This window comes from Bubalus bubalis, chromosome 21 (genome assembly GCF_019923935.1).
Source record: "Bubalus bubalis isolate 160015118507 breed Murrah chromosome 21, NDDB_SH_1, whole genome shotgun sequence".
Taxonomy (NCBI): Eukaryota; Metazoa; Chordata; class Mammalia; order Artiodactyla; family Bovidae; genus Bubalus; species Bubalus bubalis.
In genome coordinates, this window is record NC_059177.1 from 48,243,162 (window position 1) to 48,255,242 (window position 12,081).

The window sequence follows — 12,081 nt, forward strand, 5'->3', positions numbered from 1 at the left end:
TGGTCATAACTTTCCTTCCAAGGGGTAAGCGTCTTTTAATTTCATGCAAAGTTACCATCTGCACGTGACTTTGGAGCCCAAAAAAATAAAGTCTGACACTGTTTCCACTGTTTCCCCATCTATTTCCCATGAAGTGAGGGGACCGGATGCCATGATCTTCGTTTTCTGAATGTTGAGCTTTAAGCCAACTTTTTCATTCTCCTCTTTCACTTTCAAGAGGCTTTTTCGTTCCTCTTCACTTTCTGCCATAAGGGTGGTGTCGTCTGCATATCTGAGGTTATTGATATTTCTCCCGGCAATCTTGATTCCAGCTTGTGCTTCTTCCAGCCCAGCGTTTCTCATGATGTACTCTTCATAGAAGTTAAATAAGCAGGGTGACAATATACAGCCTTGATGTACTCCTTTTCCTATTTGGAACCAGTCTGTTGTTCCATGGCCAGTTCTAACTGTTGCTTCCTGACCTGCATATAGGTTTCTCAAGAGGCAGGTCAGGTGGTCTGGTATTCCCATCTCTTTCAGAATTTTCCACAGTTTATTGTGATCCACACAGTCACAGACTTTGGCATAGTCAATAAAGCAGATATAGATGTTTTTCTGGAACCCTCTTGCTTTTTCGATGATCCAGCAGATGTTGGCAGTTTGATCTCTGGTTCCTCTGCGTTTTCTAAAACCAGCTTGAACATCAGGAAGTTCATGGTTCACATATTGCTGAAGCCTGGCTTGGAGAAGTTTGAGCATGACTTTACTAGTGTGTGAGATAAGTGCAGTTGTGCGGTAGTTGAGCATTCTTTGGCATTGCCTTTCTTTGGGATTGGAATGAAAACTGACCTTTTCCAGTCCTGTGGCCCCTGCTGAGTTTTCCAAATTTGCTGGCATATTGAGTGCAGCACTTTCACAGCATCATCTTTCAGGATTTGAAATAGCTCAACTGGAATTCCATCACCTCCACTAGCTTTGTTCATAGTGATGCTTCCTAAGGCCCACTTGACTTCACATTCCAGGATGTCTGGCTCTAGGTCAGTGATCACACCATCATGATTATCTTGGTTGTGAAGATCTTTTTTGTACAGTTCTTCTGTGTATTCTGTGTATTCTTGCCACCTCTTCTTAATATCTTCTGCTTCTGTTAGATCCATACCATTTCTTTCCTTTATCGAGCCCATCTTTGCATGAAATGTTCCCTTGGTATCTCTAATTTTCTTGAAGAGATCTCTAGTCTTTCCCATTCTGTTGTTTTCCTCTATTTCTTTGCATTGATCGCTGAGGAAGGCTTTCTTATCTCTTCTTGCTATTCTTTGGAACTCTGCATTCAGATGCTTGTATCTTTCCTTTTCTCCTTTGCTTTTTGCTTCTCTTCCTTTCACAGCTATTTGTAAGGCCTCCCCAGACAGCCATTTTGCTTTTTGCATTTCCTTTCCATGGGGATGGTCTTGATCCCTGTCTCCTGTACAGTGTCACCAACCTCCGTCCATAGTTCATCAGGCACTCTATCTATCAGATCTAGTCCCTTAAATCTATTTCTCACTTCCACTGTATAATCATAAGGGATTTGATTTAGGTCATACCTGAATGGTCTAGTGGTTTTCCCTACTTTCTTCCATTTAAGTCTGAATTTGGCAATAAGGAGTTCATGATCTGAGCCACAGTCAGCTCCTGGTCTTGTTTTTGCTGACTGTATAGAGCTTCTCCATCTTTGGCTGCAAAGAATATAATCAATCTGATTTCGGTGCTGACCATCTGGTGATGTCCATGTGTAGAGTCTTCTCTTGTGTTGTTGGAAGAGGGTGTTTGCTATGACCAGTGTGTTCTCTTCGCAAAACTCTATTAGCCTTTGCCCCGCTTCATTCCGTATTCCAAGGCCAAATTTGTCTGTTACTCCAGGTGTTTCTTGACTTCCTGCTTTTGCATTCCAGTCCCCTATAATGAAAAGGACATCTTTTTTGGGTGTTAGTTCTAAAAGGTCTTGTAGGTCTTCATAGAACCGTTCCACTTCAGCTTCTTCAGCGTTACTGGTTGGGGCATAGACTTGGATTACTGTGATACTGAATGGTTTGCCTTGGAAACGAACAGAGATCATTCTGTTGTTTTTGAGATTGCATCCAAGTACTGCATTTCAGACTCTTTTTGTTGACCATGATGGCTACTCCATTTGTTCTAAGGGATTCCTGCCCACAGTAGTAGATATAATGGTCATCTGAGTTAAATTCACCCATTCCAGTCCATTTTAGTTCGCTGATTGCTAGAATGTCGACATTCACTCTTGCCATCTCCTGTTTGACCACTTCCAATTTGCTTTGATTCATGGACCTAACATTCCAGGTTCCTATGCAATATTGCTCTTTACACTGTGTTAGGAGACGTGAATTCCTTGTTCTGTTACTCCACCATCTGTGCCTCGCCTCTGGTTTCCATTTTTGCTCTCAATACTTCTCAATCCTTTTTTTCCTGCACTGTTTTAAACATATGACTTCATTTATTTCTTTCTTTGGGTGAGCTGAGTCTTCATTAGCATGTGGACTTTATCTAGTTGTGGCTCTCAGCCTTCTCCTGTTGTGGAGCACGGGCTTAGAGCACGTGGACTCAATAGTTGCGGCTCGCGGGTTCTCTAGTTGTGGCGGGTTGTTTTAGTTGTCCCAAGGCATGTGGGATGTTTGTTCCCCAGCCAGGGATCTAACCTGCATCCCCTGTTCATTCTAAGTGTCAGAGTTTGCTTCTACTAACCCTGAACTGCCAGTCCATCCCTTCCCTCCTCCCCTCACCCTTGGCAACTAAAAGTCTGTTCTCTGTGAGGCTGTTTCTTCAGTTAGGTTCAGTCGCTCAGTCATGTCCAATTCTTTGCGACCCCATGGACGGCAGCACGCCAGGCCTGCCTGTCCATCACCAATTCCCAGATCTTGCTCAAATTCATCTCCATCGAGCCAGTGATGCCATCCAACCATCTCATCCTCTGTCATCCCCTTCTTCTCCTGCCCTCACTCTTTCCCAGCATCATGGTCTTTTCCAGTGAGTCAGCTCTTCGCATCAGGTGGCCAAAGTACTGGAGTTTCAGCTTTAGCATCAGTCCTTCCAGTGAACACCCAGGACTGATCTTCTTCAGGATGGACTGGTTGGATCTCCTTGCAGTCCAAGGGACTCTCAAGAGTCTTCTCCAACACCACAGTTCAAAAGCATCAATTCTTCGGCACTCAGCTTTCTTCACAGTCCAACTCTCACATCCATACATGACCACTGGAAAAACCATAGCCTTTAGACGGACCTTTGTCAGCAAAGTAATGGCTCTGCTTTTGAATATGCTGTCTAGGTTGGTCATAGCAAGCATCTTTTGATTCCATGGCTGCAGTCACCATGTGCAGTGAGTTTGGAGCCCAGAAGATGACGGCTGCTTCTTAGGTGTGTTCCTTTGTGCCCTGACTCTCCCGTCTTTCATTCTGTTTCTCTTGCCCTGTCTCTCTCCTCTCCCTCTCCCTCACTTCCTCCCTCTTTCTTTCCCTTTCTCTCCCTGCCTCCCTCCTCCTCTCCTGATCTTTCTCCTTCTCTTTTCTGCTTCTTTTTCTCTTCCACCCTCTCCACCTGTCTGTCTTCCTTGGTGTGTCTCTTCCTGTGTATCTCTTGGCCTCTTTCTGACTGTCTCCTGGTCTCTTTCTGTCTCTCTGTTCCCTTTCCCTTTCTCTCTCTCCCTTCGTCCCTATCTCTGTCTCTTCTTCCCTCCTCCTCTCTCTCTGGCTTTCTCTCTCCTCCTTTCTCTTTTCTTCCTCCCTCTCTCCCCCACCCGGCTCTCTCTCCCTCCCTGTCACTGTGTCTGCCTCCCTTTTTCTCTCTCCGTCCACTGTTTCTCCTGCCCTCTCTCTCCCCCTCTCTGCCTTCACCCCACCCCTCTTCTCAGTCTCCTGCCTGTCTCTGTCTCACCCTCCTTCCCTCTCCTGCTCTCTGCCTCTCCCCTGTCTCAGTCTCCCTCTCTCTTTCCATCTCCCCCATCACTCCGCCTTCCCCCGTCACACCCTCTTTCTGCCCACCTTGCTCTTCCTGTGTCTTTTTGTCCCCCATGCTTCCTTTGTTTCTCCCTCACCTCTTCCCTTCTCTCCCCCTGACTCTCTGCCTCTCTTTCTCCTTTCTTCCCTCCCTCTTTCTCCCTAGCTCCTCCTGCCCGTGTTTCTCTTGTCTCTCCCACCTTCCCTCCCTTCCTTCTCTGTATGTGCAATGTAGAGTCCACATATAAGTGATATCATATGGTATTTGTCTTTCTGATTTCACTTAGTATCATAATCTCTAGTTGCAACCTTAAGTGGCATTATTTTGTTCTTGTTTTCCCTATGTCTGAGTAGCATTTCTTTGTATAAATGTACCACATCTTTAGGGGCTTCCCGGATGGCTCAGCTGGTAAAGAATCTGCCTGCAATGCAGGAGTCTCTGGTTTGATTCCTGGGTCGGGAATATCCTCCGGAGAAGGGATAGGGATAGACTGCTCACTCCAGTATTCTTGCCTGGAGAATACCGTGGACAGAGGAAGCTGGCAGGCTGTAGTCCATGGGGTCACAAAGAGTTGGACACGACTGAGCGACTCAGCACACGCACCCACCACATCTTTACCTGTCCATCTGTCAGTGGAAACGTGTTTCTGTTTCTTGGCTGTTGTGTACAGTGTTGCCATGAACACAGGCGTGTATGCACCTTTGTAAATGGATTTTTCTGCGTTTATTTTGGCCGCACTTTGTCTTCGGCGCTGCACACGGGCGGGGGCTGCTCTCCACTTGTGGTGCACGGGCTTCTCGTCGCGTGGCCGCTCTTGTTGAGGGTCAGGGGCTCCAGGGCAAGCGGGCGCAGTGATCGCAGAGCGGGGCTCGGTGTTGGCAGCGTGTGAGCTCAGTGGTTGTGCAGGCGCTTAGTCGCCCTGCCATGTTCTAGTCGTGTCTGACTCTGTGAACCCGGGGACTGTAGCCCGCCAGGCTTCTCTGTCCATGGGATTCTCCAGGCAAGAATACTGGAGTGGGGTGCCATTTCCTCCTCCAGGGGATCTTCCTGACCCAGGGATCGACCCAGGTCTCTTGCATATCCTGCATTGGCAGGCAGATTCTTTACCACTAAGCTATCAGGGAAGCCCCTCCAGTGTGTGGAATCTTCCCAGACCAGAGATCGAGCCCATGTCCCCTGCGTTGGCAGGCAGATCCCTAACCACTGGATCACCAAGGAGGTTCCTGAATTATGGTTTGACTGATAACATGCCCACGAATGGAACTGCTGGATCATATGGTGGTTCTATTTTATTTTTCTGAGGAACGTCCACTCCATTTTCCATCGTTTCTGTACCAATTTGTATTACCACCAGTGATGGAATTCCCTTTTCTCCACACCTTCTCTAGCACATGTGACTTGTAGACTTCTTAATGATGGTCATTCTAACCTGTGTGAGGTGGTACCTTTATGCAGTTTTGATTACATTTCTCTCATAATTAGTGATGTTGAGCACCTTTTCATGTGCCTATTGGCATCTATATGTTTTCTCTTAAGAAATGTCTTATTTATGGTCTTTTGCCCTAAATTTTTGATTCGGTTGTTCTTTTTGTTGAATTGATGTTATACTATTTGTATATTTTGGCAATTAATATACATCCTTTGTCTGTTGCATCCTTTGTAAATATTTTGTCCCATTCTGAAGGCTTTCTTTTTGCCATTGTTTTGTTTTCCTTTGCTATTTGAAAGTTTGTAAGTTTGGGTCCCATTTCTTCATTTTTGTTTTTATTTGTATTGTCTCGGGAAACTGGCCTAAGCAGACGCGGGTGCGCCCTCCGTCAGAGGCTGTTTTGCTGGGTTTCCGGCGTTGTGTTTGCGTGTGGGGTGAGGGCATGTCCCGCCTGCACTGGTTTACATGCAGTCATCTACCTGCAGCTTTCCAGAGCCACGAAATGCTTCCCTCTCTCCTTTTAGGAGCCGGGAAGGGCCTTCGTCTGCCGTTTCACAGAGGCTCAATCCTAGCCCACTTCTAGGAGCCACAACTGGAAGACGTTCCTTTTTTGACGAGTTTTCTGGCACAGCTTGGGGAGAGTTTTCTTCAGGGCGCAGTCCATCTTTTCGGCCTTTCTTGTAGGTTGGGGCCTCCATGCTGAGTGAAGTTTCCAGTTTGTACCTAAAGCTTTGTTTGCTGTCGGTGTTGTTTCTGTGATGAACGCAGGCCCATGGGCCCCTCTATAGCAGAGGGAAGGCCGCACTGAGGAATAACGTCCTTAAAAAGGACTTTTGTCACTTCTGATGCTTTTCCTTGCGTGAAGGGCTCTACTCAGCCTTGATCCAGGTGTAATCCTTGCAGTCTGTAGCTGAAATCTTGAAGAGGTTGGGGGACTTTTTAAATCCTTTTAGCATCCCAAGTCTGACATAGCTCAGAAATTTCAAATTTATAAAAACACGGGAATGTGAAATCACATCCTCAGTGGTTACTCAGCTTTACCATTGTCCTCCACTTTGACTTGTAAATGCATTCCCCTCATCAGTGGCAAAGCAGACGTACCGTGCGTTTGTGAGAGGTCACGAAACAGGCCACTTTTTAAAGTTCAACCATGTGTTAATATAAGCCGGTGACTTCCCCATACCTCAATACATGCACACTTTTATCATTTCCCCTTCTGATTGCAAATCTTTCAGTAGAAGCATTGATAATCAAAATATCTATCCAGTTCAACCTGGATGTAGATCATGTCCCTCGGTACCGGGTCTCCTGTGTATGTGCCTAGTTAATCCACGTTGGGGAAAAGCCGATCAGGTGTCATGAGAAGGCTCAGAAGTATGTTAATGAGGGAACACTAAAGGCCATACATTGTATCGCTTATATCCAGTTGTTACACGTACCGAGCGTGCAGCAGTGCACCCAGCTCAGCGGCGTGGTATGAAAGTTATGAGAGACCTGCATTTGTCATAAGGTCCTTCCCATACATTTTCCTGAAGCAGTTTTGCAAACGCATCAGAGTACAGTAACTGTTTATAAATGACAGGACTTAGAAAGGCATGGTTAAACATCTGATTACAGTGTAATGAAACTTACAGTGTAAGGAAACTTAGTTACAATAACAGAATTACAACTGATTACATTTAATTTAAAGTACCAAATGTTGTTATTCAGTCAAAGTTCTGTCTGACCCTTAGCAGCCTCATGGACTGCAGTGCGCCAAGCTCCCCTGCCCTCTGCTATCTCTGGTTTGCTCAAACTCATGTCTATTGAGCCAGTGACGCTCCTGGCCATCTCATGCTCTGCTGCCCTCTTCTTCTCCCACCTTTAGTCTTTCCCAGCATCAGGGTCTTTTCCAATGAGTTGGCTCTTTGCATCAGGTGGCCAAAGTATTGGAGCTTCAGCATCAGTCCTTCCAATGAATGTTCAGGGTTGATTTCCTTTAGGATTGACTGGCTAGATCTCCTTGCAGTCCACGGACTCTCAAGAATCTTTTCCAACACCACAGTTCAAAAGCATCAATTCTTCAGCACTCAGCCTTCTTTATGATCCAACTCTCACATCCTACGTTACTACTGGAAAAACCATAGCTTTGACTATATACATTTTCAAGTCAGCCCTATGTTGGGGGCCAGATTTGATGCTGAAAACTCAGCCTCTGTGCACCAGTGCAGAATCAAATCTGAGAGTTTGGGGTGAAGAAGAAGAGAACAGCTTTATTGCTTTGCCAGGCCAAGGGGGAGACAGCAGGCTTGTGCCCCCGAAAAACCACCTCACATCCAACCCAGGAGGAACTGGGGAGGAGTTGTTGGAGCGGCTAAAGGCTGGGGCTGCTGTTCAGGGTGTGTGCAGGGCCCGCACTGTATCGTGTCTCCGGCGCCTCCTGCTCTTGGTGAGCTGCTCTGGTTCCTCAGATCTGGCCTCGGGGGTTTCTCAGCTGCTTCTCCCCATGTCTGCATCCTTTGCCTTCCCGGACTAGCAGCTGTTTGTATCTGTCCTTTGGAACCCAGGGAAGGTCATGGAGGCTGGCATTTCCTCCCTACAATCAAGAAACTGGGGACAGAAGGCTCCCGTGCCCAGGAGCCCCGTGGGGTCCTGTTCAGTTTCAGAGGCAGCAAATGCTATTATGTGGGCTGCCGGGCGGCTGAAACCTGATTAGAGGGGCCTCGCCCTGAGGCCTGTGGCAGATGCTCAGAGCTGAGCGGCTCCGGCCTCAGCCAGCACTCCTACCCCGATGATGTTCCTAAGATCCCACCCCAGCTTCAGGCAAGTGGAGAGGGCCAGTGCATAGCCAGGTGTCCCCTGGGGCATGTAAAGGCTGGAGGAGGGGCAGCTGGTGGGCTGCATCAGCGCGGTCACCCGGTACTCATCGGCCCCTTATCCCACCTGTGTGACCCTGGGCGGGGGGCTTTTCTCTGAGCCTGTTTGACCTGCCGAGCTCAGAGCACCCATCTTAGGGTGTCTCAGGGTCTGCCTCACACTTGGCACCTCCTCCTGTAGACCTCCTGCCCCCCGAGGTGTGCAGTCTCCTGAACCCCGCAGCCATCTATGCCAACAATGAGATCAGCCTGCGCGACGTCGAGGTGTACGGCTTTGACTATGACTACACCCTGGCCCAGTACTCGGACACGCTGCACCCGGAGATCTTCAATGCTGCCCGCGACATCCTGGTTGAGCACTACAAGGTGAGGCCAGACCAGCCCTTGGTGGGTGGGTGGCTGAATGGATCCTGAGGCAACTGCCCGGCGAGCAGGTGTGCCCACACCGCTGGCTCAGGCCTGGCCCCATTTCCCCCAACAGTACCCAGAGGGCATTCGGAAGTATGACTACAACCCCAGCTTTGCCATCCGCGGCCTCCACTACGATATTCAGAAGGTGAGCGGCCCCTTCTGAGGGGCCTCACTGCTTCCTTAGCCACCTGTCTCCTGGCAGTGGTGGGCTCATCTTTCTACTCCTTTGGCCTCAAAGCCGCACTTCCTCTTGTCAAGCGTGGGGTGCCTTTCTACCAGCCAGCTGGGGCATGGGGGCTGGAAAAGGCTGGCTCAGAGCTGTTGGCGGGCGCTCGCCTCACCGCCCATCTTGCTCCCGTGGTGCCCCTAGAGCCTTCTGATGAAGATTGATGCCTTCCATTATGTGCAGCTGGGGACGGCCTACAGGTCAGTGCTGCCCCGGCCCTGCCCCGTACCCCCGGCTCACGCCCGAGCGCCACTTTGGACTGGTGGTCTCTGTGCATCCACCCAGGGGCCTCCAGCCTGTGCCAGACGAAGAGGTGATCGAGCTCTATGGGGGCACCCAGCACATCCCTCTCTACCAGATGAGCGGCTTCTACGGCAAGGTAGGCGCCCGCCTACCGCTGCCCAGGCGGCCCGCTCGGTGCACTCCGGGGCGCAGTGCCTGCACCCTGGTGTCCCAGCCCTCACCCCAAAGCCACACTGCCCTTGGGTCCCCAGGGCTGGAGGGCTTGCTCAGCCAGTGCTGCTTCCCCAGGGCCCCTCCATCAAGCAGTTCATGGACATCTTCTCGCTGCCAGAGATGGCGCTGCTCTCCTGCGTGGTGGACCACTTCCTGGGCCACGGCCTGGAGTTTGACCAGGCGCACCTCTACAAGGATGTGACAGTAAGGGCCTGGGCCTGTGCCCCTGGGTGCCGTGGACGGGAGCCCAGACACAGCAGGGCAGGTCATCCTGGGCTCCAGTGAGGCCTCACTGTCCCTCCGCTGCCCCTAGGATGCCATCCGAGACGTGCACGTGAAGGGCCTCATGTACCAGTGGATCGAGCGGGACATGGGTAAGGGGGGCCAGGGCCCTGCTGCAGCTGCCCGGGGCCGGCGCGGGGCCGGCCCTCACCGCTCCCTTCTCTCCCACCCCACGTACTTCCCAGAGAAGTACATCCTGCGAGGGGATGAGACGTTTGCCGTGCTGAGCCGCCTGGTGGCCCATGGGAAGCAGCTGTTCCTCATCACCAACAGCCCTTTCAGCTTCGTGTAAGCCCCCCTGCCCCCGCTGGGGGCGGAAGTGGGACAGGGACTCGAGCTGGGTGGCAGAGGCCTGGAGCCTCCCTCGGCCGCCTGCCCCACTCGGCCCCTCTCCGCCCAGGGACAAGGGAATGCGGCACATGGTGGGTCCCGACTGGCGCCAGCTCTTTGACGTGGTCATCGTCCAGGCGGACAAGCCCAGCTTCTTCACCGATCGACGCAAGTAAGGCCTGGCCGGGGTGGTCGGCCCAGGGAGTGGGCGCAGTTGCTGCTCTGTGTCCCGGGGCAGGCGTGCCGCCTGTGGTCCTGCCACAGTCTGGGAACCAGGCCCTTGAACCTCACCCCAGGCCTTTGAACCCACCCTAGGCCTTTCAGGAAACTTGATGAGAAGGGCTCGCTGCACTGGGACCGCATCACTCGCCTGGAAAAGGGCAAGATCTACCGGCAGGTGAGAGCCAGCTGGGTGGGCGCTGCCCCACACCCGCTGGGGCTCTGTCCCCTCCCAGGGGCCCCAGCCCCGATGCTTGGCCTCACCGTGCCATGCTCTCCTCACATGTGCTGTGAAGCTCTGCAGTAGCTCAGGCATTCAGTAAGCGCCCATTCAGTGGGGCTGAGCCGTCTGCTGTAGCCAGACAGCCTGGTTGGGGCGGCTCACAGGCCTCTGAGGATCCCTTTTCCTGGCTGGCTAGGAAGGTGAGAAGGGGCCTTGTGCTTGGTGGGGAGGTGTTAGGTGGCTGTGGGCGGGAGGTGATGAAGTATTCGGCTCTGGATGGAGTGTGGAAATCCTGGCTGAGCTGGGGCTTCTTAGAGACAGTGGTTCGGGGCTGGGGGTCAGGCCAGTAGCGCAGCCTTGGGCTGCCGGGTGCCGAGCCCAAGCACTGCAGGCGGTACCCCGGCCCTCCACCTTGCCCGCTGCTCAGCCTCCCGTGCTGGCGGCCCCCTTGGGCAGAGGCTGTGAGGGTGACTCTGTTGTCTTGGCCTCCTGCTGAGCCTGAGGGGTGCCACTCCACCTTTGTGGGAAACACTGGGTTTCCTTCTTTGGCAGGTTTTAGACTTTCCTTTAGGCCTCATGTTCTCTCCCTGTCTCCTGCCAACTTGGCACATCCTCAGCACTCCGCCCGCTCGTACTTCCCTCTTCCTTGGGGTCCCCTGCACCTCACTCTTCCTCCTTACCTGTCTGCCCTGTGGCTCTCACCTCCCCAGGCCTCTCCCACGGACAGGCTGTCCCGGCCCACCCTGGTGTCTGCTCCCCTTCCAGCCTCCTCTGCCATGTCGGATAGAACCTGGCTGTTTTCATCTTTTCTTAAGCTTTGGCGCGGGAGGGGCAGGCACCTCACAGGGAAGTCTGCTATTGGTGGGCCGGGGTGGCCTGCTGGCTGCAGGGCCATGGGGTCACGGCTGCAGTTTGTTTCCCAGAGTGGACTTGGGCCGTCGCTTGCACGGGTGTGAGGGCACAGGGCGGGGAGGCCTTCCTGCCGTGGGCAGACCCCCTTCCTGAGTGTGAAGGGGAGGCGGCGAGGGCCAGGGCCCAGAGTGGCCCCAAGGCCGCGGGAAAGGGCAGCCCTGCATCCGGCCTCGCTGCCTCTGGGGGCTGGGGAAGCCGGGAGGAGAGGAGCCCCAGGGGAGCCCCCACGGCACAATGGGCGTAGCTGTGTACCCCCCTCCCCCCAGGGAAACCTGTTTGACTTCCTGCGGCTGACGGAATGGCGCGGCCCCCGAGTGCTCTACTTTGGGGACCACCTCTACAGTGACCTGGCGGTAAGGGGGGTGGGGCCCCCTGGGGGAGGTGGGGGGGTCTCTCCTGGCTGCTGCTGAGCCCAGTCTCCCTGGCCCCCCAGGACCTCATGCTGCGGCATGGCTGGCGCACAGGCGCCATCATCCCCGAGCTGGAGCGTGAGATCCGCATCATCAACACGGAGCAGTACATGCACTCGCTGACGTGGCAGCAGGCGCTCACGGGGCTGCTGGAGCGCATGCAGGTGCGGGGCCCGGCTGGCAGCGGGGCGGGGAGTGGGGGAGCTGCCCCCGGCCACTCACAGCTGGCACACCCGTCTCCCCCAGACCTACCAGGACGCCGAGTCGCGGCAGGTGCTGGCCGCCTGGATGAAGGAGCGGCAGGAGCTGAGGTGAGTGAGGGGCCCCGGCAGGAGGCCCCGCCCCCTCGGGCACCCCCT

General features: G+C 52.8%; 1 protein-coding gene across 1 annotated transcript in view; it reads left to right on the plus strand.

The window, feature by feature from the left end:
- The window catches only part of NT5DC2 (5'-nucleotidase domain containing 2), a 51,684-nt gene that overhangs the window by 39,239 nt on the left and 364 nt on the right, over nucleotides 1-12,081 (plus strand). Inside the window, exons 2-13 of the mRNA XM_045163898.1 lie at nucleotides 8,435-8,619; nucleotides 8,735-8,809; nucleotides 9,035-9,090; nucleotides 9,176-9,269; nucleotides 9,422-9,550; nucleotides 9,660-9,720; nucleotides 9,814-9,916; nucleotides 10,029-10,130; nucleotides 10,274-10,355; nucleotides 11,579-11,665; nucleotides 11,746-11,886; nucleotides 11,969-12,033. Coding sequence (XP_045019833.1) covers nucleotides 8,435-8,619; nucleotides 8,735-8,809; nucleotides 9,035-9,090; nucleotides 9,176-9,269; nucleotides 9,422-9,550; nucleotides 9,660-9,720; nucleotides 9,814-9,916; nucleotides 10,029-10,130; nucleotides 10,274-10,355; nucleotides 11,579-11,665; nucleotides 11,746-11,886; nucleotides 11,969-12,033 — 1,180 coding nt within the window. The remainder of the gene's footprint in view (nucleotides 1-8,434; nucleotides 8,620-8,734; nucleotides 8,810-9,034; nucleotides 9,091-9,175; nucleotides 9,270-9,421; nucleotides 9,551-9,659; nucleotides 9,721-9,813; nucleotides 9,917-10,028; nucleotides 10,131-10,273; nucleotides 10,356-11,578; nucleotides 11,666-11,745; nucleotides 11,887-11,968; nucleotides 12,034-12,081) is intronic.